The 27,571-nt window shown below is 38.6% G+C and overlaps 1 protein-coding gene across 2 annotated transcripts; it reads right to left on the reverse strand.

Moving 5' to 3' along the window:
• Positions 1–684: 684 nt before the first annotated feature.
• PPM1K (protein phosphatase, Mg2+/Mn2+ dependent 1K) lies at positions 685–25,826 on the reverse strand. 2 transcript variants are annotated; one of them, XM_047091753.1, is made up of 7 exons: positions 25,657–25,826; positions 18,673–19,191; positions 17,463–17,563; positions 9,602–9,767; positions 9,305–9,449; positions 7,205–7,339; positions 685–4,443 (listed from the first exon to the last, which is right to left on the reverse strand). In XM_047091753.1, exons 2-7 carry the CDS (start codon positions 19,110–19,112, stop codon positions 4,312–4,314), a joined length of 1,119 nt encoding a protein of 372 aa, XP_046947709.1. In that variant the 5' UTR covers positions 19,113–19,191; positions 25,657–25,826; the 3' UTR covers positions 685–4,311. The 2 variants fall into 2 exon arrangements, with proteins under 2 accessions (XP_046947709.1, XP_046947710.1); XM_047091754.1 differs by lacking the exon at positions 25,657–25,826 and adding an exon at positions 23,330–23,421.
• Positions 25,827–27,571: the final 1,745 nt, after the last annotated feature.

Genomic DNA, 27,571 nt, shown 5'->3' on the forward strand with positions numbered 1-27,571 from the left:
TACCAAGTTACTTTCAGGGAATACCACCTAGAAGAAATTCTTGTGCCTATGGAGTGCAACTATTCAGTCAACAACAGGGTATGGAAAATTGCCTATGTCGGAGTGCCTGGGTGGCTCAGTTGGGTAAGTGTCTGACTTCTGCTCAGGTCATGATCTCACAGTTCCTGAGTTTGAGCCCCACATCAGGATCTCTGCTGTCAGCACAGAGCCCGCTTCAGATCTTCTGTCCCCCTCTCTTTCTGTACCTCCCTTCCTCTCTCTCTTAAAATAAATAAACATTAAAAAAAGAAAAAAGAAAATTGCTTATGTTAAATGCATAATGCTGAGGTCTGCAGTATCACTGCCAAACACCTATTTCTATTTTTTTAATACAAAGAAATGCTACAGTGAAATATACCACATGCAAAATATTAAAAAATGATCATGACCATTTTCCTCTGATGTACCAACAAATATTTTGGAAGAAGGAACTAAAAAAGCCATATTTTGTTTCAGATCAAATAAAAAAGATTTGAACAGATAAATGTATATATACACTTTTTTCAAAGATTCTTCAAGTTAATTTTGCAAACATCCTCATTTTGTCTACTAAATTTCCAACCATTCATTGACTCTTGTATATCAGTGTCACAGGAGCACATAATAAATATTGGAACGTCTGGATTCCAAATAAACACACTTGGATTTTAAAAAGGGCTTAATGGATATACTTTATTAAAATGGTGTTTTGAACACTGAGATATATGATTTAAGTCTGCTCACAATTACTCTAATACATACATTTAAAAGAATGGTCAAAGCAGCAATCATATCAACTCACTGGGAAAAGCACAAAGTACACCCAAGCAGCACTTTGGTTAAATTATAAAACAATGTACACAAGAGCACTTCAGCAGAAATTAAATTAATTCAGAACACATTAAGCTGCTAAATTTTGTACTGGCATCCAGTGGTAGAACCATGGTAGAATTTCATGGTTTCACAGCCCGGAACACTCAGTTGACCATCACTGGACCATTTCAACCATCTAACAACCAGTGGGAGCTGCCAGAGTCAGTCAGTCTCATTCCAGATGCCAAAAGCAACAGGCAGGTCATCACATTTGGCTTCTAAAGACATGACATTTTATTTCTGCTGAGGTCATCCAGATAAGTGAATCTCATGAATACAATAAAATGTAATCCAACCAAAATTTTATGTCGCTTTCCACAGACAAGGGTATGTGAACAACTGAAATGCTAAATTCAAACCCATGTTTGTATTTAACTGTTTGATGCTAAACTTTAACCATTCCTTCCCCTCACCCTGCCTTGGCTCATTTTCTTACTATCATATTACCATGAAATAAATCCTTTTCCTTTCTTAGAAAGGAAACTAAATGTCCTTTCTGATATTGAGGAGTTCACATAGGCCTAATCATTCTCTGCCAGGATTCTTAGACAAAAAAGAATCAAATTCCACTTTGAAAACATAATTGCTATTTAGATTATGTGCTAATAATTCTTCAATGCAAGTAATTTTTTTTTTATTTTGGAACTTGAGAAAAGTTCACATCGTAGAGTATAGAGATTCTAAACTGATCCCTTCAAAACTAATTTTTTTCAGAAAAAAATGCATAAGACTTTGAAGCACTTCAGAAACACAAAAATCTGCAACAAATGAACAGTTGATAGAGAGCAGGACGGCATTTACTTGTGAATATACAAGGTACTTAAGAACTTATACTTGTGAAAAATCACAATGATTTTAAGCATATTTTGCCAAATAAATGTTGGCAAATAGTTTGGCAACACGTTTTATAAAGATGATTTATGTACTACACATAAATGAAAGGCAAACATAAATTACAATGGATTTAAATTTAATTACATTAATATAATCTGCATTATACCTATACCCACATGTTAATAACCACATAGCAAATTCACAGTTATAACCAGAAGACTATATTTAGAACAGTTCTTTTTTTTCACTACTGTTTGCATAATTCCTTGTAATAGGCCTAGAAGCTGAAAACATGTAAGCTTATTATCTTTTGTGGATTATAATAATCTACAAATGATACTTTAACCTTGTGGCTTGAAAAACAAACACCAATATGTTTTTATGCTTAAGAAAAGTTGACTGATTTCTGCTTTTTGGGTAAAGCAGAGCAAAGCCCACCCCAGACCAAGGCTGACACAGCCCTACAAATTTGTCTTTGTAAACCTGGCAATCCACCTTGGTGAATCAGTGACTTCTGAGCTTGACGACATCACTCCCACTCTCAGTTTTTAAAGTAAAAGAGAGGAATAGTAATGTGAAGAATTCAAATCAGAAATGAAACCTACATTTTCAGAATGTCATTTTGTGCTTTAGAGTTTTCGTCTGCTTGTTACTTCATAAGTTCTCCATACTCCTAAATGACGCTTCTACATTTAGGTTCCGGGACCTAACTCAGCAAGAACAAGAAAGTTTTCCAGCTTTCTTAGCCTACTTTTGGTTCCTCACTTCCCAGACAATGAACAGAAGACTGTTTTCTTTCCTGTAATGTTCTTCACTTTTCACTAAGCTTCCTTGAAAATAAAAAAAAAAATTCAAATATTTCTGTCACCTTTTTATCAAAAGAAAATTCCTGATTAATATATGCAGGAAAACTCAAGATTTATTTTCTTCCATTCCCAAAAAGGTGAGAAGATGTGAATATTTATATTTGGCCCTCTTCCTTCTAACAAACCTTTAAATAAAACATAAAGACAGAAAAAAAACTCAACCATGAAAACCCAAAGTGGAAGGAATAGACTATATCAACTTGACCTTCTTGGTTTCTTTTTTTGTTGTTGGTTTCTACAACAAAACTCCACGCCATTCTTAACACTCAGCATTTTTCTCACATCCTATTATTTTATTTGCACATTACCTAGAGCAATGTAGCTTCAACATGCTAGTCTGCTTCTGTGTTTTCTGCATAATTTACCTGCCATAAAATATCTCTGCCATTTTCAATCTATTTCTTCACCTGCCAATAACCATTTGTTCTCCACTATAAAGCTGTCCCCCGTCTGTCAAGAGCCCTTGCGATAAACATATTAATAATTTAAATCTCACTGGTGAAGGAGCTATGCAGGATTGTTCCCTTTAATTCTCTATTACTCCAAAATTTACATATGTACATACCCCCACACATATAACAAACTTACATTGTCTGCAAAATAAACTGCAGATATAATTTCAAACACGCATGTAGAGATTCACATTTTAACAGCAAACTTACATGCAGATATAAAGTAGAGTTTTACATTCCTAAATTACATTAGCAAGCTGAAATATAGAATGCTTTAACGTTTTAGATTTATTCTTTGCTTTGAATCTTAGAAAGAAGCAAAAAGGAGACATAAACCTCACGCTATCTCTCTCCTATTATCAGACAATGTGGTATTATTTTTACTGACAAATTATCCAACTTGCTTATTCTATACAAAAGGTGATATAAACATACTACATATAAAACACAAAACACAGAGTTAAAGATAACAAATGGAAACTTCATACAAAATACTGGATACCATCAGTATTTAAGTTTGTATGGCTTTGACCAAAAGATTCGGCCTGTGCATACTCTTTTGATATAAAGAAGTAGTCTATGTATCTATATAACATCCTTAGCTACAGAAAAAGAGGCAATGAAGGGGGTTGGGGGGGAAGGGGGAAGACCAAGTGACACAGCTGACATTCATAACTGCACTGTTGTAAATATGCATACAATTTAGCAGCGCCATATTATCTGAATTAATTTCTTTTGCATTGTGAAATTTACCAGTAAGTGGTCCAGAATACAAAATATAGTCACACAGAACTCTGTTTTCACACTTACTCCTTGGTAGAACTATTGAAAATAAACACTTGCAGCTAACACATTGCAGAGCCGTCAAAATATCTACTAGTTTTGAAGAACTTGAAGGCAAGAATCTGTTCAAATGAAGAAAGAACAGAAATGATCAGACGAAACTCGTAGCTGCCTAAGAGTTTTAAAAATTAGAAATTTAACATTCAGCAAGTGCGTCAGAACCACTTTTCATTTGCTCACTCAACTTAAAGATTCACCACAGTTGAATTACACATATATTTATACTGAGTATGTACAGTTGAACATAAATATGAGTTATTAATGAAAAACTACTATGTAAATGGTTACTTAGTTTACACTGACTTGTGTACTGATCTAGTGAGTCACAGAGGCATCCAGGCACAGCTGACTTGTTTGATCTAGTAAGTTTCTTGACATACTCAGTGAAAAACTGTTTCACAGAAATTCAAAGTCCCAGCAAGCAGTCACGCCCATCGTCCACTGGAGGCAAAGCTTCTGCTGAATGAGAAGTTGATTTTAGAGCTCTTGTATTTCCCCCAGGCACCAAAAGGCACTACTACTGCAGTACTGTTATCTTCAGTACCAAACTGTATTGCCTGCAAGGTTTGGCAGGAAGGAAGAGAAAAACACAGGAAATCAGAGTCTGTACAAAGAGAAATAATTGTTCCTCTAGAAGGCTATAAACTCATTCAAAATACAGTTACTGGGGCGCCTGGTGGCTCAGTTGGTTACGCATCTGACTTTGGCTCAGGTCATGCTCTCACAGTTCGTGAGTTCAAGCCCTGCATCAGGCTCCATGCTGTCAGTGCAAAGCCTGCTTCGGATCTCTCTACCCCTCCCCTGCTGTTTCTCTCTCTCTGTTAAATTTTTTAAAAATGCGGTTACTAACCCAGATACTTCACAATGGTTTATGATTCATTCAACATGTATCAAGGTCCACACAGTTTATTAGATTGCACATAGAATAACAGATGATCCTGCCCCAAACAACCATATTAACTATATCCCACTGTAGCAATTTTAGCAACAGAAATACCAAAAGGACTAAGGTACAAGATATACAGCTCTTGAAGAAAAATATAAAACATTTAGCACAGGGACTAATACAAGGTAAGAATTCAGTGTTAGCTTTTACCTGGCAATTCTGCTTCTAGGAGTTTAGCTTAAAAATTAATACCCTAAGGAAATGGATGTGTATAAGATATAATGACAATAAAGTTTATTATGCTCCCTACAAAATGGAAAAGTGGCATAAACTAAATTTTCCTACAGTAGGAGAATTATAAATCAATTTTAGGGACTAATTCAAACAGGAAATGACATAGTCAGCATTGTAAGAAGTGCTTGGGATTATATTCAACAGCAAATGTATTTTAAAAGAATTCATAGCCTGAGGCCAAAACTGTGAAGGAAAGGGTTGATTAAAAATATCTGATATAAAAAGCATCAAAATATAAAAAAGTTTTACAAACAAATTGAAAGACAAAAAATATATATACTTAACATATAGGAAGTTTTTAGAATAACCATGAAAAAGACAAACATGTCTATAAAAGAATGGAAAACAGCTATCCACAGACAAGAAATACAATGGCTAACAAACCTGTGCAAATGGTTAGTTTCACTAACAAAGAAAAAAGATGCAAACCAAAAACATTAAAATTTTATTTTTTTTTTTTACCTATCAAATTGGCAAAAAACTATGACAAGAATTTGGAGAAACAAACTTTATAAACATGATAGAGAAAAGTGTAAATTGGAGTATCATTTCTGGAGGGCAATTTGGCAAACTTAGTAAAAGTTTTAGATGGAGCGCCAGGGTGGCTTGGTCGGTTAAGCATTCGATTCTTGATTTCCACTCAGGTCATGATCTCACGGTTTGTGGGTTTGAGCCCCAAGTCAGGCTCTGCACTGCTGTGGAGTCTGCTTGGGGTTCTTTCTCTCCCCGTCTCCATCTTTCTCTGCCCCTCTCCCTCTCAAAATAAATAAATAAACTTAAAAAAAAAAAAAGCTTTAGAATACATTGTATTCTTTTTGCCTAGCGATTTTAAGAACTTCACCTGAGAAAATAATACATGAAGGAAGCAGATATGCACAGAGATACAATAAGGTTTATACGGTGCTTCCCCCCCGCCCCATAAGATGGAAAAGTGAACATAAACTAAATTTGCTGATTAGGGGAACTAGTAAATGAATTATGGCACACAAATATAGTGGAATACCACAGAGTCATTAAAATATCACTACCTATGTGAATGAGAACACATGTATCTCAAAACAGGTAGGTGAAATTAGGAGAGAAGTGATCATCCATGGAATTGGGCCCATTTCTTTAATCTCATGAACACACATAGTAACCAAGAGAATAATTCATGCTCACCCGTCTATTTTCATGCAAATAAAAGTAAGGTATTTTTAAGTAATGTTTCATGTCTTAATTACAAATATTAGCACATAAAAGTTTGGGCTAAATATGCCTTCCTGGTTGCAAATGTAAGAATTGGGAAATGTAAAAAATAGCTGTTAAATTAAAGCATATCTCTAATGATTAAGCAATGGCTATAACTTAAAAGAGCTATTGATCCAAACAGAATATTAAACAGCACATGGAAATTTTGCATTTTCTTCATTGGGTAATACTGGATATTCCCAGTTTTAGCTCTGACACACTAACACATAACCTATCCATATACCTTTTTAAATTTGTTTTTTTTTTTTTTTCACACACCCATTTTTAAAAACCAGAAGTTGCCTATGCTATAGTGTTCTTATACTGGATATTTATTTGGAACAGTTTAGCTTGGTCCAATGGTTGAATTCAGAAGCTTAACTGGGTGGGTTTGAAGCCCAGTTCCACAACTTGATGGTTTTGTGATCTTGAATAAGTTACTTAACTTCTCAGCTTCTGTGCCTCAGTTTTCCTCATCTGTTATAAGGGATAATACTAGCTCTAGCCTCAGAAGGTTGCTGTGAAGATTGCATGAGTTAAATATGTATGAACAGAAGAGTGTCTGACACATACTGATATTACTATTAACTATTATTATAATTTACTGCTGCTATTACTATCTTTTCCAGATGTGTACAAATCCAAAAAATAAACATAGCACATTCCTTGGCATACTAGTTTTACTTAACTATTTGGGAGAATTGTAAAAAAAAATTTAAATTGGAAATATTATGGAGTCAAGTGTAACATTCATTGTAATACTCAGGCTAAAACACGAAATTTCAAAGAAATCTCAAGCCTGTGGCAGCCCCTCCAGGCTGCACCAAGACCTGCATCTGGGTTGTTCTTTCCTCCTCTCCCCCACCACCCACAACTGGGACTTTCTAGCAGAAGCTTTGCTGTGTCACCTGTTCAATCACTGCATGGGCTGCTTCGTTGGGATCATGGCACTGATTGACAAAGTCACAAATCTCTTGACTGTTCACCATGAAGTTAATTCCATCTGTAGTGAGGACCAGGAAGCTGTCATCAGCGTGATGGAGCTGCAATCAGAACCAAATGCATAGACTCAGTCTTTGAATAACCTTCAAAATCCACAAAATTTTTTTGTTTGCTGAGTGGTCATCTGTGTTTAAAAGCTTCACATTGAAGGGGCGCCTGGATGGCTCAGCTGGTTAAGCATCCGACTCTTGGTTTGGGTGCAGGTCATGATCTCACGCCTGGGGGGCCGTTCAAGCCCCGCATCACGCTCTGCGCCAACAGCGCAGAGTCTGCTTGGGACTCTCTGTCTCCCTCTCTCTCTGTCCCTCCCTTGCTCACGCGCTCTTTCTCTGTCCAAAAAATAAACATTTTTTAAAAAAAGCTTCACAGTGAAAATGGAAGGCCTATAATTTGGACAAAATTAGCAACATTTAGCATCAACCACCAGGGACAAACCTAACGTTTACTTAGTATCACCACAAAGGAAGAAGCTAGATAGCCAAACGATGAGAGACAGCACATTGTAATGGTTGGAGCACTATCTCTGGAGCCAGGCTCCCTGGATTTGAAATCTGCCTCTACTTTTTGGCCGGGCAAACACAGGTAAATTCACCCATGCTCTAGAGTTGTTTTCTCTGTAAAATGGGGTGGTAGTAGCTATCCTGAACAGAGCCTGGCACAGAGTAAACCCTATGTAAGTATCTGTTTGACAAAATGAATACAAGTGAACTAACTAGAAGACAAGGAATCATTCAATTAACAATCATTCGCTGCCATTATTGGGAGCCTACACTATACTGTGCTAGGTACTAGCACATGCAGAGAGGGGAGTGTCAGCTCACAACTGGGTGTGTGTTAGGGGAAGTGTAGTGTAATGGAGGCACTGATTAGTAGCATACAAAAGATGTCAGAGAAACAGAGGTGGGGCGATTATTTCATTTGGTGGAAAAGGGAAGTGAGGGTCACATTCCAAGTGGTGGTGACTGGATGATCACGTGTAGGGGAGGAAGGGCAGTAGAGCCATTCTACCAGGTGAATTCCATTGCAGAGTGAAGCAAAACCAAACCTCACTTCATCGTACAGTAGGCCAGTATCTTATTTTATTTGAAAAGTTCATCTATCCTTCCATAAACTGCTCCTTTTAAAAGCCATGTTGGGGGGGTGGTGCCTGGTGGCTCAGTCGGTTAAGCCTCCGACTTTGGCTCAGGTCATGATCTGGCGGTTCGTGAGATCGGGCCCCACATTGGGTTCTGTGCTGACAGCATGACAATCCTACTTCAGATTCTGTGTCTCTGTCTATCTGCCCCTCCCCTGCTCATGCTCTGTCTCTCTCTCTCTCTCTCTCTCTCTCTCTCAAAAATAAATAAACATTGGGGCGCCTGGGTGGCTCAGTCAGTTAAACGTCCGACTTCGGTTCAGGTCATGATCTCACGGTCCATGGGTTCCAGCCCCGCGTCGGGCTCTATGCTGACAGCTCAGAGCCTGGAGCCTGTTTCAGATTCTGTGTCTCCCTCTTTCTCTGACCCTCCCCTGTTCATGCTCTCTCTCTGTCTCAAAAATAAATAAATGTTAAAAATAAATTAAATAAATAAATAAATAAATAAATAAACATTAAAACAATTAAAAATAAATAAATAAATTAAAATAAATTAAAATAAAACAAGTCATGTTGGTCAGGGGGCACCTGGTGGCTCAGTTGATTAAGTGTCTGACTCTTGATTTCAGCTCAGGTCACGATCTCATGGTTTGTGAGATGGAGCCCTAGCTGGGGTTCTGAGCTGACAGCACTGAGCCTGCTTGGGATTCTCTCTCTCCCTCTCTCTCTGCCCCTCCTCCCCACACACACTTGCTCTCTCTCTCTCTCTCAAAATAAATGAATAAGTTAAAAAAAAAAAAAGTCATGTGGCTGCAATTAACAGCCACATGACTATGGCTTTCTTTCTTTCTTTCTAAGAAAGCCTGTAGCTGGGAACAATCCTGCATCCATTCTTTGCATACGTATCAAATGTTTGCAGGTTCTTCGTTACCTTGACCCTCTTTGTTTCTGGTTCTGCTATCACACCGCTGGTTTTAAGATCCAAATCTCCAAGACTCCTTGTCATTGCAAGTCTGCCATTCACATGAGGCTGTCCCAAACTATTCCAAGCCACAAAGCCACCACATTTCTTGATCCTGGTCCAAGAAAAAAAAAAGGCTATGACATGATACCCCAGGAACGAAGGCATGGTTAAACTTAAGATGAAATCAGTTTAAAATTCAAGGTTACATTTCTATCTTTAACTATATAAACATGATCTTCACAGAATGATCAGTGGAGATGGTACCTTTCTTTTTCATCTTTTCTTTCTGGAGTATGGTCAATGGTCAGCTTCATGGATTTTCCTTTTCTACACAAAATAGCCCTGCTGTCCCCAACACTGGCTACAACCAGCTCAATACCATCTCTCAACAGGGCTACCGTTGCAGTAGTCCCAGAAGTCAGAAGGGTTGCTGCAAACAGTATTAAAAAGAGGGTAAGTCAGTGACAGTCAAATGATTGGATATGGAATTTTTATTACAAAATAAAACACAGGCATGTTAAACTAACACTGAAATGTATCATTCTAACTTAACTAGAGGTATGCAAATAAAATGCAAATGAACTATGTAAGTAAGAGCATGCAGAGAAAGAAGTATTTAATTCAGTAACAAGGCTCCATGCAAACAGAAAAAGTTGCTAACCTAATTTGGTAAAAAGTGCATCACTGTCTCCAAATGGCCTCTATATAAAGTAAAACTGACTTGAACATATAATAATTATGACAGCCTGTGTCTACGTCAGCTGTCAGGATTAAAAGTATTTTAATGAGACTGGTTAATACAGCAGGATGACTTTTAGGTATGAGCCCATTCAGGCAAGCTGACTTTTCTATAATCTATGCACTCAGAAGATTTTCTCTTCCATTTCTTACTCCTATCCTGTGAAAGTATTACCGGTTAATAAGCTAAGCAAGAATGCCAAGGGCATACCATCTGCTCTTAAAGTGCTGTATTTTATATTCTTTCCTTTTACAATGGTTCTAATATTATAAATGTTCACCAAAAAATCCTAAAACAGTTAAAGGTTCACATTCTTTTCTACTTATCTTTGTCCTTCCCACACATGAAACAAAGTTACAGCCATCATTATATTAGGAAAGTATGGGAGGGTGGAGAATGAAGTTCATTCTAGCTTCCCATTTGCTTCCTTGGAGTTCACATTTAATTTTCCCTGACCAAAATCAAAATTAAATGTTACTTGGCCTGAGGTCGTCACTGTTTCCTTCATCCAGTCCAAACTGCATTTTTGCATCTTTCTTTGATTTATTCGAACAGTGTCTGCCCTACTTTCTTTATCATTTGTTACAAATTTTGAAGGTGCATTGAGCCTTGCCAAAAGTGAGAATAAGGGAAAAGTGAAATTAAGGGCTAAAAAGTAAAGCATACTGGAAGAAACTGAAAAAGACAACTTATTTAAAGCAGGTATTATCTCCAATAACATGGTTAATTCTTTAAAGCATCTACATAAAATACTCAGGTGATCATCCAAAGATGTCTTCTACAAAAGTAGGTTTAGGAAAAATGAAGTGCTACTGATTTGACTGAATAAGGCTCAATCTTACCAATTTTTTTTTTCAAAAAGACAATTTAAAAAATTTCATCAGTAATGCATTTTGGAAGGATATATATACTTATATACATATATATTTATTCCAATTGGTATATTAAAATGCCTGCTTTAATCAGAGAAGTAAAATGGAAAAAACATTAATAAACCCTACTTAATCTTTTATATCCATGCTCAATCTACTTTCTCGAGAAATAGCATTTATAGTTGCACTGTATTCCCATTTATCTTTTGATTTTGGAACTGTTGTGCAAGGTAATATCTCTGCAATGCTAAAACATATTACATATTTGTCACTGTATAACATAAATGTCTTAGCATAAGTATCAGTGATGTTTACATTATAAAAGTTAACTTCTGAGTTTCCCAAAACATTATGTGATGGAATCTTCACAGTTTCACTACTGTGATTTTTTTCCAATGATGGGAAGAGCCAGGAAGAGAACACAGGCATTTACTTAGATGCTACCTGTCCAGGGAACTTAGTATTCCTTTCCTTTGTCTAAATGGTCAGCAGCAGCTGTTTTAAAAAGTGGTTTTTAATTAGTTACATCAAAAGAGTTAAAATTTCATAAATAAAAACTTCCAAGTTTAGCTGTTTAGGATTCTACTGTAATTCATGGCTCTGCCCCCTAGGAATTTAAAAGAGCTTGATTTTAAGGGCACCTGGGTGGCTCAGTTGATTGAGCATGCTCAGGTCACGATCTCACAACTCGTGAGTTCGAGCCCTACATTGGGCTGTCTGCTGTCCGCACGGAGCCACCTTCAGATCCTCTGTCCCCCTCTTTCCGTCCCTCCACTGCTCTCTCTCTCTCTCTCTCACACACACACACAAATAAAAGAGCTTGAGTTTTTACCATCCCATCTTTACAGTTCCAAAATCCCAGATTTATGGGAAAGTTTTCAAAACTGACTGTTGATTCTGGCTTGCTAAGCATCTAAGAAGTAAATATTAAATAAGCATTTATTTAATTTAACATTTAACATGGAAGTAAAAAGTCTCACTTTTGCCCTAACAACAGAACTATGAAACTAAGACATCTGTCAATAAGGTCTTAACACTCACTGGACATTTCCTACTGCAAGTCATCTCAACTAATGGGACAGAGAGGATGTGGGAACCTTCCAGTAGTCCAGGCTAGGAACCGCTGGACTCCTTCACCTGGGACAAAATTAAGCAGATCTCTCTTTCCACTGAAGCCCAGCATATAGTGTCCACGGGCTCCAGGTCTAGAGCTGCTGACGGGGCACAGTTCTCTGCCACAAATAACACGCACAGAGGCAAATAGGAAATTCACCCAGGAATTGTGCTCAAACATTACAAACCTGCAACACAGGGGAGGACAGAGAAAGAGCTGCAAAATAAGGGCAAGGGTTTTTATTTTGGTAGAAATTTCACTAGCAAATTATATGATATTCCAGGAGATGCCAAATCAGCGATTCCAAGACTCAGTTTGCCTAAATTGATGGTATTTTGTAGTTGAGTCTATTTTTTCATCAGAGTAAAACTTCTCAGTTTTACAGCTCCCCAAGGCAGGAAAAACTATATACAAACACATGTATGCAAAACACATATGTTGTATAACACAGTCACACATCTATATACTCATTCTCTCTCTCTCTCTCTCTCTCTCTCTCACACACACACACACACACACACACACACGCACACACACACACACTTCAACAGTCCTGAAAAGTAAATCAGTACCTTTACTGAGTTGAAAAACAAAACAAAACAAAACAAAAAACCTGTCAATTTGTTTCGTGCTAATATCAGAACGGTCCCAATAACTAACAGGAAAATTCATGGGAATAGCAGTGAATAATTTGATTCTGACAATTTAGAGAGGATGTGAACTACAGTATACCACCAAATTAACTGGGATTTAAATTTGTATCAGGAAGGAATCAAAGCACCTCCTATACCAAGATACAAGAAGTACCATATTTGTTAATGAGGCTTGATGCATTGTTTTGGAATAGAATGATTAATTAAAATTCATTGTTTAAATATAGGCTAGTGAGGCTCTTGAGTGCTAATGCATATTTATAAGTTCATGTAATTCATAAAATGGGTATTTCTGCAGCTCTCTCTTTTCCCCGGTGTTGCAGGTCGACATATCAAAAGAAAAATGATCAAGATTTTGAATGGCAACATAAGAGTAAAAGCTGTACTTTTCAAAGTATAACCCCCCTGGCAATTACTGTTTTATTGTGTAAACAATTATCTGTATAAACCAATACACTTTCAATATTTATTAAACATGGGTGTTCTGGACATGTATGACTCACGAACACCAAAATCAAAGTAATGAGCTGAAGCAGTAACAGCACAGTAAGTATCTCTTCCACATTGTCCCTATTGTTTTTCCTTTTGGCTGCCCTCAGTGTGAGAAGGGTAGTCAAAAAACCGCCTTTCTAACACTGGTTATTTTGTAGAGATCAGATAATGTGAAGAGCATGGAAGTTTCCAGTGGAACTCATGATGCTATCACCAACATCTCACACTCTGAAATCAGAGCAAGACTTCTCTTTCTGATTCATTTGTCTCTTGGGGAGCTTTGCAGCTTTCAAACCTTATGCAATCTAGAAACCCTTGGAAGAGTTTATAGGACATACAATATATAATCTTAGTTTTCTACCATCCCATTTGTTTTAAGTGATAGTTTGTTCATAAACAGTAGAGTAATGGGATATCATTTGAATTTACTGCCTGGTTTCATTAATTGTAATAATATATATAACTGGCATGAATTACAAAACATTTAAAGACGATGATGAAATTAGCTTCATAAATAAGGGTGATTTCAAAATGTGTCAACAACAAATCAATAAAAAGAGCCAGCAACTTTGTAAGGTCAAGATTCTTGCAGTTTCTTCATAGGTGGCACTCTGATTTTATTCTCCTCAAACCACCCCACTTTAAACTGAAATAGTAACTTTTTTTTTAATTTTTTTAATGTTTATTATTTTTGAGATAGAGACAGAGACCAAGCAGGGAAGGGGCAGAGAGAGAGGGAGACACAGAATCAGAAGCAGGCTCCAGGTTCTGAGCTGTCAGCACAGAGCCCGATGCGGGGCTCGAACTCACAGACTGCGAGATCATGACCTGAGCCAAGGTCAGCCGCCCAACTGACTGAGCCACCCAGGCGCCCCGAAATAGTAACTATTTTAAATGCTAATGGGATAATTGGAAGCACTTTATGCAGATGTGACAGCTTTGGACCAAAGTCTTGAAAAGAGGAAAATGTTTTACGTTCACTTTATTTCTTTTACTTCCCCTCAAGAACGCTAATATAGTACAATTGAGGGGTACTTCTCCCATTTATACCCCCAAATTCCACCATTAGTGATTCATCCCTAGGTTTTAACCTGTCTCTTTTCAGGCTCCCCCTACTTAAAATTCAAATCCACCCAGGAGTGATAATTCATTAAAACATATATGTTATATTAATAATTTGGTTAAATCGGCTCCAGGATAATCAAAGAATAAATTATAATAACTTTGGTGAGTGGGGTGCCTGAATGGCTCAGTTGCTTAAGCATCTGACTTGGGCTCAGGTCACGATCTCATGGTTGGTGACTTCAAGACCTGCATTGGGCTCTGTGCTGACAGGTCAGAGACTGGAGCCTGCTTGTGATTCTGTATCTCCCTCTCTCTCTGCCCCTTCCCCTCACACTCTGTCTTTGTCAAAAAAAAAAAAAAAAAAAAAAAGAATAAACATTAAAAAATACTTTAAAACATAACTTTGGTGAGAAAAAGCAGGCATGAAGATCAGTTCAGTCCAAATAATCATTGAGTGCCTTCCAGATTCTGTACAGTGTGTTTGTTGAGCACTGGAGATTCAAAATGAGTAAGCCATGGTCCCTACCTTTAAGCTGCTCACTGGAAGGGTTCAAGGACAGGAAATGGGACTGATGCTGATAGAAAAGGTAAAAGCAACTGGAGGGGGCAAACTGCACTTACTTCACCATTTTATTTAACTAGCCCTGGGTCCTAATATAACTTTGCTAAAAGGAATATTATCCACTCTTATAATACTGGTACCGCTTCAGTTCTTACTAAAAACCAAAACTAAAGTGTTTTAAAGTTAAAGAATAACTTTGAAATCTGAAACGAGGTATGTTCTTTTAATACACAAATTGAAAAGTTAAACAACTTACAGCGTTCTGTCTTTCAGTGGTTTTAACATATTTGATAAAACGGGCCCCAAATATCAAAAGGCAATTTTTAGCAAGGTTGAAACCTTGACAACTTACTACAAATAAATCTCAAAGTTGTTTTCAAAATACTTATTTAAACACACACACACACACACACCAAGTGATCTATAGGAATACATATAAAACGAGATTTAAGAACAACAATGTCACAGTAGACCCCTTTCTTTTAGCAGCACACTAGGTATCATTCTGTTGTGCCCCATTATACTTGCAAACAAGTAAATGGCCATTAAACAAAAGTAAATTTTAAAATATCTTATGAAAGGTCTGAGATCATTAACTCAAAGCATAGGATGGATGAACTCAGTTAAATAAATACAGTTTAAATTTCTTATTCAGAATTATATTTTTATGATTAATTTCTTTGCACAACTGTTTATGAGTAAGGCACCTTTAGAAAGTTTCTTTTAAGGTAGGCAAGTTAAACAAATTCTTTCCCTAAGTTCAAAATGCTCTTTAATTATATTTATTATTTAATAAATGAGAGGGCTCCTCTCATCTTTTGCACCGAATCTATCAGTTTTAAGCATCTTTGTCAATTAGATCCTTCATAGAAGGGCTGACTGCACCCATAAAGGGTTAATGTTTTGACTGTGGGCCACATTCCCAGGATAAACTTGTCTGCCTCTGAAAACCTTGCCCAGCAGGCTACCTGTTTACAGAACATTCAGGATACCCACTTGCACTACAGCCAGCAAACATTGTGGTGTGAGATACAGCCAACCTGGTAATGGATGAAACAAAGGCACACCAATATTCAGAGTTATAAAGATAAAACTATAACTGTTTTAATGTTCTCTCACACGTTGTTATCCGTCAGGGACAAGAGCTAAATCTTCTACCTAAAATGTACCTTCTCTCAACCTCTCTTTTCAAAAGTAAGGAGCCAGCTGGAAGGGAAAAAGTCCAAAGGCATGAAGAAGAGCAAATGGGCCAAGTCAATCTACCAATGAGAAAATAAATCTCTGAACAAAGAGAGTGGAATCTAATGCTTTTCCAAGAAGTACGATGATGGTAAGGTTCTCAAAAAAGGGCAGGAAAAATCTCGTAAGATGGCAAATAGAGCCATCCTAGTCATCTTCTGTACGCTTTATCAATAAACATGCCCATGAGAGAGGCCACTGTGGGTGCCAGGAAAATCCCAGCCCTCACTCTGCAACTGGCCTTATCTGCAATTTGAGGAGAATTTCCATCCCTATGCTCTCTCACTGAAAATTGTGAAATGTTATTTCGATGATGCTTTGACTTCCTTTAAATAAAAAGATGAACCAAACACTGATTAATAGTGCATGATTCACTTTCAAATCAGTTATGAGGTCTGTATGTGTACATTTACATGATCACTGCAGAAGTTTTCAAGATTATCTTTATGAGCAAAAGATTTTAGGGCCAGCTAACTAGAAAACTCTAGCTACATTTTTCTGAATGCTTTTGATAAATTTAGTCAAAATCAGAAACATTTTACTTTCCAAATTTAAGGATAGCACACAAACTTTAAATTGAGCTGACATGCCCTTGTGTTTAACAGATAAAAACAAAAATATCACTATTTACCACAAAGCTGCAAGAGCAGGCTTTTTCAGAAGTGGGAGAGGGGCACCTGGGTGGCTCAGTTGGCTAAGCATCTGACTTTCGCTCAGGTCATAGTCTTGCAGTTTGTGAGTTCGAGCCCTGTGTCCAGCTTTGTGCTGACAGCTCAGAACCTGAAGCCTGCTTCAGATTCTGTGTCTCCTCTCTCTCTGCCCCTCCCTGCTCATGTTCTGTTTCTCTCTCTCTCTCAAAAAATGAATAAGCATTAAAATAAAAAAGTGGGAGAACACAGATCTTTCTTCTAATTAAAGAAAGTAGTGCATATTAGCCATTGTCTTTTCTTATTTAGGACCAGTTAGTAATTTTTTCTTATCTTCTACCTGGCTAAACAAGACTACCCAATAGTGTATTTCAGTACTTGCTCATCAGATTCATCTAAAAAAACAAAAACAGTAAACCCTCTCATAGTATGGACCTTTTATCCATAAAAAGAGCAAATTTTAAAAATCTTAAATCTTTTTAAAATTTAAATTCAATATCAGAACCATTTTAGAGCTTCAATTTTTGAAAATGTCTCCAATATACTTCATTTAAAAGTGAGGTGCTAACATTACCTTGGATTCCAAACAGCATTTAAATTTATCCCTTATATAAAATCACGTTCAACATAAGCATCCTTACAAATAAATTTACATTAAAATTCCCACCCCTAAAGGGCTTAAGTTGTTTCCTCTGTACTAGACGTTCCCCAGGCCCCTACAGAATGTGATTGTTTTACTTACCATCAGCAGACAGGTGGGCATGCCTTGCAAAGGCTTTATCTATTTCTAGAAAAGCCAAGGTCAACACAGTTTCCAAGTTCTTCTCCTTAGGAAGCAAATCCCTTGGTGGGGAGAAAAAAAGAGTCCCAAAGAATCATTTTTTAATAGGTTTCTCTTCTTCCTCTAGCTAGCTGGCTAGCTATTATTCCATATAAGGGACCTTCATGGTTCACCTTTCAGATGGACTCTTAAAATCCACAGATTAACAAATCAAATTAGGAAATAACTAAGTACAGACATAAGCCTTTAAGAACGGTAAAATATAAGTCCAAGTCTTAATCCTTAAAAGATTAATCTAATCCTCTCTATCCACAACCCTGAGAGGTCAAGAGTTCTTTCATATTAAATTAAGCCACGGAGTTCAACATATGAATAAATCAACTGATGAGCAGCATGAATAACTAAACACAGGAAGACAAGAAATAGTCACATGTTCTCCCCCTTTTAATTCAAGCAGTAGTGTGATCCCCTAAAATACATTAATAATAACTGCAATAAATAAACTATTTAAAGACCTCCAAAACAGCCTCGTTAAATGCATTTTCCTCATACTAATGCCAATCATTTAAAGCTATTCTTAACAAATATTCAAAGCTATTCATACCATTTGCAAGAATAATTACCATTTATTGAAGTACTATATGCCATGCACTGGTAGGAGTTAAGTGTTTCTCATGGCACATGAGATCATGTACTTTATGCTAACTCACTTGAAATGATCACAAATCAAGGGCTGTTGATTCTGGTCAATGGCCTCACCAGAGGAGTTGTTAAAACATACATTGCCTAGGGGCACCTGGGGGGCTCAGTCAGTTAAGCATCCGACTTCAGCTCAGGTCATGATCTCACGGTCCATGAGTTCAAGCCCCCCATTGGGCTCTCTGCTGTCAGTGTGGAGGCTGCCTCCTATCCCCTGTCCCCCTCTCTTCGGGCCTCTCTCTCTCTCAAAAATAAATAAACTTTAAAAAAAGAAACATACACTGCCGAAATGGTAATAGCCATCAACCATCAGTAATAAGTGGCATGCTTAAGCTACTGTTTGTTCTTAAAACAACACAATGGAACCACTCAAATAACTAGGTTAACAGTGAATGTTTCAGCCAAAAGCTTAAAGTTTAAACATGAAGTACAAAGCAAACTGCAAAGTGAAGAATTGAGTCATTGTACGTACATGATGCATTTCTCCATGTGGGTGTGACAGAAATCAGCGGCGGCAGGTCCTCCGTGTCCATCGTACACGGCAAAGTACAGGACCTCATCGGTCAGCTGAGCGCTGTCAAACCGGTCTTCGTTCTCTTTCCGCCTGCCAATATGCGAGGCGCAGCCTACATTTTCCAAGCTGATTTTGGGAATCGGCTTGCCATACTTAATGCTGGGCGGCAGCAGAATCGGCTCATCAATGCGGTTGTCCCAGATCCCAAAATTGTCCCAGGTGGCTGGACGCCCACTGCCATCTGGGTCAAACCGCGAACACCTAGGCTCTGAAGTGGAGCTGTGGCACGTGGGCGTCACCCGCCGGTCGTCCTGCAGAAGGCGGGAGCTCAGCAGCACTCTCCTCCTCACGTGGTTCCCGCCACTTCTGACCAAAGTAATTAAGGCAGCTGTTGACATAACTCAACTCCAGAGGACTCGGGAATGAGGGAAAGGTCGGTAGAACAATAATGGAATGTCTTCAAGAAAAATGATGCGACTGAGGACACAGAGAGAGAGAGAGAGATGCAATAGAGAGACACAGACTCCAACAGTAATTTCATATATAACTGATATATCATTGGATATTACCAACATGTAAGGCCATAAAGAACATGGCACCTAACAGCCTGCTCCTAAGAATAGCAGATCAAAAACGAACTGATTTGCCTACCCCTTTCACAGTGTTTAAATTCTATTAAAATGTGCCAATGTATATATATCATATAGAACCTGTTTCTCAAACTTTAACCTACAGTCACCTGGGAAACTTGTTCAAATGCAGGTTCTGGGGGTGCCTGGGTGGCTCAGTCAGTTACCAGTCCGACTCTTGACTTTGGCTCCGGCTGTGATCTCACCTTTTTGGGTGTTTGAGCCCCACATAGGGCTCTGTACTGACCGCATGGAGCCTGCTCGGGATTCTCTCTTTCTCCCTCTCTCTCTGCCCCTCCCCCACTTGTGCACAGCCGCACACAAATATATAAACTTAAAAAAAAGTAAATAAAATGCAGATTCTGATTTAGTCTGTCCAGGGCGGAGCCTGAGATTCTGCATTTCAAGACAGTAAACTGCTGACCCAGCAGGCCCATACTTTGAGTAGCAACAATATAGAACATGGGTGTGAGTGAATAGTCTTCCTTCATTAACTCCATTGCTCTGAAGAAAAGGTAGGGGCAAATGTTAACAACAACAAAGTCTCTTAAGGGGGAAAGAAATAAGAAAAGTAACTGGTTAATAGAATAGTTATGACAGCTCTGTACTCAGAATGCCCAAGTTTTAGCAAAGACACAATTTAGGATCTAAATTCCATTTTCTTTGAAGATTTGTCAACTTACTAAATTTCACATACTTTATTACTATGGTTAATGTAGAATGGTTCATGCAAACACTCCCAGAGGCTCCAGGATAAGCCATTTCTGATGTGTGTGATCGCTGGGACTGAAGGGAACCACGTTTGTGACTTAAAAGCAACTGATTTATGCATTTACACTACAGCTGCAGGTTTCCTCTCTACAAGCCCAGCAGCCCAGCCCTTCCAAGTACCGCCTGCCGACTGCTGCAGCAGGAGACAGCACCTGACACTAGACTATGTTTCTTTGAAACTATTACTCTGCACCCCATTTCTGGACTCTGTCCCAAAGTTGAATCCAAAGGCCTCCCCTGGGTGTTGTCAGGGGGAATTCCTACACTCCTGAAGGAAGGGCAGTGTTTCTGGCAGTTTTCCATACAAATAAGGTCCTAAGTAAGAATTCAACTCCACAGTACTTTGTTCTGTTCCTTTACGTATTAGAAACCAACTTGAAAAGATTTTATAATGCTGGTGCAGGGTATACAGGTATTATATTATTCTCAGTTGTATGTTTGAATTATTTCACAATAAAAAGTGAACTTGAAAAACTATATCTCAGCAAAAGCACAAACAAAAACACACACACAAAGCCCAATTTGAGTGAACCCATAAGTAAATGCATTAGAGATTTCAAACAATCATTTTCAAATACATTTTTGGAAATCAGTCTAGCTCTGTATCAGAACAGCCATTACTCCTTTCATTAAATAAAACAGTAGAAGGAAAGGATGAGTTTCCAAAGAGCACCCATGATAACAGGGCCCAGTGAACAATATATGAGCCCTGCCTCCACAGAATTTAGAATAAAGATGGCCTCCCAAAGAATTAATGTATCATGAAAGACTTAGGATACCATTCCTTCTTGGCCTTTTAGTTAGTATCTTTTAGTACAAAAGACCAAAAGTCACTTTTTTATGACAATATTAGGGGTGGAATAGACATAGTATCTCTGGTTATTAAGTATCAAAGAGAAACAACACATTATATTACCAAAAAGAAGTGTTTATAAAGATAATGACTTGTGAAGAAATTTCAGGCTGTATTACAATCTACGCTAGAGAACTAAGTACTGATTACTGATAGAGATAAGTCACAGAGCAGCTTTATACCATATAGAAAAAAATAAAACTTTTAAAAAATAAACTTTTAAAATAAAAATTTTAATAAAAATTTATTAGAAACCATTCACATTTGAAGAGTGCACCAGAAATTAGTGAAATACTATTCTTTTCTTTTTTCAAACTGAGGTATAACTGACAACACAACATTATATTAGTTCCAGGTGCACAATATAATGAGTCTATTTTGTATAAGCAAAGTACTATTCTTTTGGCTTCAATCTGAAATCATGCGTGCCATATTCGGCCTTGGGCTATTTTGTAGTTGTTCACCTACTTTAAACAAGAGTTCTAGATTTAGAAACAAATACTGAATAAATTTTTTTACTTTTCTAGGTTGCTCTTGTTTTTCTTCTCTCTCTCTCTCCTCCAAAACTCAAAAAATAAAACAGAGCTGCATTTTAGCAGGAAACAAATATCAACTAGAAACACTTAAGAGTGAAGTAAAATGCAAGTTGGGCAGTTTCTTTAAGCCTGCATGGACTAAAGTCAATCATCAACCTGGCCTCCTTCCTCATTTATTCTTTGCACAATCATCTCAGAAAGTAAGCAGAATAGTCATAAGAAAACATTTATTTTATAAGGAATACTATTAGCAGAGATGACATGTGAACCAGATATATAGCTGGTTTACAAAACTAGGTCAGCACCACTTATGCAAGCAGGTGACATTGCATATTTCCAATGCAATAGAACTAAATCATTTAATTTCTATATTCCTTGGGAAACAATTCAAAGAAGACCTGTGTTCCCAAGCTAAATAACAACTTTGAATTAAACCAGCACATCAGGAAAAGTTTCCTCCAGAAATTCAAAAAGTAATCAGCCATTAGCTGCCCCCAGTTCTCCAGATGCCCATGGAAATGACTACACCTTGACTAGCAGACAAAAGAGTATAATTTATGATGTGGAAAAAAAAAAAACAAACCCAAAGTCTGCAAAAAAAAAAAAAAAGGCATCAGTGTTCTTCATAACAAAAAGAATGGAGAACTGACAAACACCTAAGAGATATTTTTATTATTTGTCAGCTCAGCAATTATAAATTCGCATGCATTTATCATTCTGCAAACTAAAAAAGTTATTCAGGAATCCTTTATGTCAATCTCTCAGAAGTCAGGACTAGCTTATATTTTTATAAACCATTTTAACATTCATATTCAAGCTTTGAAAGTAAAGATCATCCAAAAGAGTCAAAGGGCAGAAGTAATTCTGCTTGAAAGCCATCTAAAGACAAAAATGTCAGAGCAAAAGTTAAAGAGCACAAGAACACATTATCCACACATCATATTCTACTAGCAAAACTAAAATGTAAAAACTATGCTAAGCAAGAAAATAAAGAACTTGATTGGAATTCTAGTGACAGAACAGGTTATACATATCAGCAACCTGAACTATATTGATAGTCATATACCAAAAGGAAAAAGAAAATGGATAATCTTCCTTCTAGACCAAACTTTGCCATAATTCCTTTTTATTTCATGCAAAAATGCATGACCCACAGATTTACTTTAATCACATAAATTTTTTTAAGAGTGTGAGTATGCACACACACAGAAACCCAATATAGTCTACATATTGTCAATAAAGAAATGCCAAAAACGTTTTCTGTTTTCATCATTTTCACATTGATTTTTGTGACCGAGACTTCTCCATCTTCCTCTTTAATGCTTTAATGGCTTAATCTGATACTTTAAAGTCCTGACACAGGGGCGACTGGGTGGCTCAATCAGTTAAGCATCCGACTTTGACTCAGGTCATGATCTCCCAGTTCATGGGTTTGAACCCCACGTTGGGCTCTGTGCTGACAGCTCAGAGCCTGGAGCCTGCTTCAGATTCTGTGTTTTCTTCTCTCACTGCCCCTCCCCTGCTCACACTCTGTCTCTCTCATTGAATAAACATTAAAAAAAAATTTTTTTTTTAAGTCTTGACATAGAACTCTTTGCCCAGTGAAAAATGTTGGCACTTGGTTTAACAATTCTCACTAGCAGGAGGGATTCTCAGCAAAGAGGGTTAAGTTGGAAATTCGCCGTGAGACCACGAGAGTAGACAGAGATTCTGCATGAGCACACTGCTGAAAACCCACACCCTGAAAGTAGGAAATCTCAGGTGAAATGCATCAGGAAGGAAAAAAAAAATGCATTTGGTTTGTAGTAAACTTTTGAAGTACATACTTGATTTAAAGATAAAAGGTGGTGAAGAGGGGCGCCTGGGTGGCGCAGTCGGTTAAGCGTCCGACTTCAGCCAGGTCACGATCTCGCGGTCCGTGAGTTCGAGCCCCGCATCAGGCTCTGGGCTGATGGCTCGGAGCCTGGAGCCTGTTTCCGATTCTGTGTCTCCCTCTCTCTCTGCCCCTCCCCCGTTCATGCTCTGTCTCTCTCTGTCCCAAAAATAAATAAAAACGTTGAGAAAAAAAAAATTAAAAAAAAAAATAAAAAAAAGGTGGTGAAGAAAAGCCACATATACAGCTATAAAATTGCTATGCCAATTGTACATTTTCATCTCACTGCCATTTTATTATCCCTCAATGGTTTAAACACCTCAAAGCTGTCCAAATTTATTTTTGGAAAAAGAGAGGCATTCACTATCTCTGGCAGGAGGGTGCATTTGGGAGTTTAAACAGTTTAAACAGTTTAAACTGTTGACTGCTGAAAGCAAGTCAAAAGGGCAATTTATGGTTGTAGCTTTAAGCACATGACAAAATTATTCAGGTCTTCTAAGGTTCAGTTTACAGAAAGGTGTTTAGATCTATCCCTCCATCAAAAATATTTTAGAAAGTATTCATATTTGTCCATTATAAAGCAGCATTCAGGTATCTTTACATCAGTAACTTCCACAAATGAAACACAAGGTAATTTTAGCATTCTCAAAGCCAATATTTCTTTTGTCTACTTTTTTAAAGACAACCACTGCAACCCAATACATTCAAATGGTATGGAAACTTCCAGAAAGTATTTCAGGAAATGTGGACTCCAATACCTTCTTTATCAGTACTCTGTAGGGGAAAGGAAAAGAAACTGTAATAGTCTACATGAGGGAAACAACAACAACAAAAAACCCCAAAGGATTCCCCTTAGGTTTGATGTGAACATGTTTGGATGTGTGAATAGAGGAAAGAACGTGGGAGTAGTGAAAAGTATTCAATGTTCTAATTCCATATATCTTTTAAAACATCTTAGTTAATGTGGATACAACTCACAGACCACATTCCAAACCTGTACCTTTACACTTCATTTAAGAATTTTCCTTTATATTCTATACTACATCAACAGCACCTCTCCTCTCGTCTTTCCTCTTCTTTAAGATTCCAGTCAAGGGAGGTGCCTGTGTTGATCGTCAATAGAAAGTGACTAAGGTTGCAAGAAAAAAAATTAGTACTCACTACTCAAAAATTATAACTGTTTTATTACTCAGTGGTGCATCTGTTCTTCTCTAATACCACGACACCACTACTCTTTTTTCAAGGTCATTATAATTTGTCACTTTAGTCACTCCTTCTGAAACCGACGACAATCTCATTCCTCCTCCGCACTGGAAGAGGATGGGTGCAAAGGGCTGAAGAGGCCTTGCTGCTCATTTTCAGTCTGAAGCTCAGAAAAGCCGGTGGAGCTTTAGAGACTCCAAATTCCCCGTCTATTTTCACCGGAGTCTGGTCTTTGTCGCCTCCTATGAAATCTCTAATCTACAATAAAGCGGCTGCTAAAAAAGACACCACCAGCCACAAGGCCTCTCCTGGCAAAGCAAAACCCACATCCTCAGATCGACAGCAACCAGTTGTCTACATCCTGCTCTATTCTGGTCTCCTGAAACGCTCACCCTTGGACAGTTCAGAATCCTGGGCTCGCCAGTAGCCAGTGTGATACACCTCAGGAAGCACACCCTCCCGCCCGCGCAGCTTTGCAGATGGTTGCGCTCACCCCAGCACCTTCCGCCGTCCGGTCTCCGCCTCCCAATCACCCTCGCCCCGCACAGATCCTGGATGTCTCCACGTCTCCCTCACCCCGGCAGCATGTGCTGCTACGATGCGGGGCTGACCCCTGCAGCATCCTAGAATCTGGGGTTCGAGCAGGGTGACTAGGAGCTTAGCTACAGGGAAACGCGAACGCGCAGCCTCCGCCCTTTCCACCATCCAGTCCATGGTCTCTCCTTCCTCCCAACCTTGTCCCACTCCACTCGCTTGGGTGGCGCCTGCAGCTTGCAGTCAAGTTCAAGGCCGAGCGTGGGTTTCTCAGCAGGAAACGCCTGCTGTCCGCCGTGAAGCCCGGGTGGGCCCAGCCGGGACATGCTACTCATGACCTCCAAAGGGAAGAACGTGGTGCACAGAGAACCCAGACACTGCTTGTCAGACTGGGGGATTTAAATCTACATTTCCCCTCCCCTCCCTGACGAACCCTTCGTTTACTCTCCATTCCACGGACCGGGAGCGGTGGGATGTGACCCTGCCCATAAATAATATCATAAACTGTTAGAAATAAATGAAGTGCACTCTCTAGGCTCTTACCTCGCGATGGCAATGTCCCTGGAAATTTTCTAATTAGTTAACGGAGGGCGGGGAAGGGGCTTTCCTGGTAGGAAAATAAGATTGCCTTCCCCGATGTTTCTGATTTCTGGAGCAAGCAGCTAGAACAGCCACTGGCCCTCCTGCTGGAAAATCTCGAGAATTTTTCTCCTGCAGGGAGCCAGATGGAGAGGGGGGAAGTCTGTTCTCGTGACTGACGGCAAGCTCTGGCCAATCCGCGTTCGGAGAGGCGGTTCGCCGGCCACGGCCCTTGATTTCAACCAATCATAGATTCCTATGGGAACGAGCCTCTCCGCAACTACAATTTGGTTTGGCTGACTTTTAGCAGCGCTCGGTTGAGCGACGTCGACTTGGGCCAGTAGGGCTCGCAATGACATCCCGCCCTCCCGAAGGCCTTGACACTCGGGCCAATGAGGGGGCGCCTGGGCGTTGGGTGGGATCCGGAGATGGGGTAAGTCCGTCAGCTGGTCGAGGAGGGGTGCGTGTCTCTTGTGGCAAGGCAGCGGTAGTTGTGACAACTGGAAACCGAGAACGAATGCCAACAGTTTTTCTGGGCAAGGAGGCTTGAAAGGCATCTGGTTATACTGCTATTCTTTGGAAAACTCACAGAGCAATGTTCTTCATGACTGAACAGGCGTCTTGTGATCCCTTGGGAATGTCGATTCATTCATTTGACAAGTATTTCCATGTTTATGGAGGACCTTTTGTTTGCCAAGCACTGTGCTAGGCATTGGCGCTACAATCCTGACACAAATAGACATGATTTCTGCCTTCGCAGAATTTACAGTCTAATGAGGAAAAGGAAAAACAACAACAACAACAGGTAAACAAGCAAATAAAACAATAATCACGTCAAGGACGGAAATAGACAAAGTGTGGATATAGAGAATAAATACGAGGTTGATATTAGATAGGGTTGTTATAGGAGAACTTTATAAGAAGCCATCTAAACAGAGACTTGAAGGGTGAGAAGGAAATCAATCAACCAAGGAATCTGAAAAGTGATGATTGTTCTGGGCAGAGAAGAGAGCAGCACAAAGATGTGAGGTCCTACATTTTGACGTTTTGGAAGAACAGAAAGAAGGCCAGTGTGGCTCTAGGAAGAGGGAGGGGGAGAGCAGCATGACATGAGTTGGGTGATATAGCCACAGGCCAGACCATGCACCTTAGAGTTGTCATTACATTTTCAATTTACTGGGATTCTATTGAGGCCTTTTAAGCAGGAAGTAAAAGGATCTAGTTTAGACTTTACATCACTTTCCTTAATGTGTAGAGAACAAGCAGAATAGGCTATTGGGGAAACTGTTTAGGAGACTGTCTCAGATGAGATTCATCTGGCTTACACTATGGTGATATCACTGAAGGTAGAGAAAAGCAGAGAGATCGGAGATTTCAAAGGTAAACTATTAGCTTGTTTTGACATATCAGGTATCCTGCTCCTGGGCAATTGTTCTGAATCCAGTTCATTGAATACTCTGTTTACAGAGTGATTCATTGGTGGCCCACAAATTCTAGTAATGACATTGAGGATTATTATGTTGGGCCGAAATTCACTTTTCATGGGCTTCCTGGAATTTTCTTTCTTTTGTTAACTTTTTAACAGAAAGTACACACATTCCAAGCTGTGTATACAATTCTAAGAATTTTCACAATCTGAACACAACTTGGTATGCTATCCAACAAAGATAAAAGAAGAGAACATTATTAACATGCAGGGACCCTATCATACTGCCTTCTAGTCATTGTCTATCCTGCCAACAACATAGACTTAGTTTTGCCTGTCTTTGTACTTGACATATAAAATCATAAAGTTTGCATTCTCTTGTGTTTGGCTTCTTTATTAAACTTTATATTTATGAGATTCTTCCATATTATTGCATGTAGTTGTAGATTATTC

Source organism: Lynx rufus, unplaced genomic scaffold, assembly GCF_022079265.1.
Source record: "Lynx rufus isolate CCGP_SWC_20201006 ecotype Redwood Valley unplaced genomic scaffold, mLynRuf1.p SCAF_3, whole genome shotgun sequence".
Taxonomy (NCBI): Eukaryota; Metazoa; Chordata; class Mammalia; order Carnivora; family Felidae; genus Lynx; species Lynx rufus.

Coding starts and splice junctions, on each gene's coding strand:
- PPM1K (XM_047091753.1), bottom strand. CDS start 19,112: ATGTCAACAGCTGCCTTAATTACTTTGGTCAGAAGTGGCGGGAACCAC. Junction 17,564..18,672: donor CACATGGAGAAATGCATCAT/GTACGTACAATG, acceptor CTCCCCACCAAG/GGATTTGCTTCCTAAGGAGA. Junction 9,450..9,601: donor AGAAAAGATGAAAAAGAAAG/GTACCATCTCCA, acceptor TTCTTGGACCAG/GATCAAGAAATGTGGTGGCT.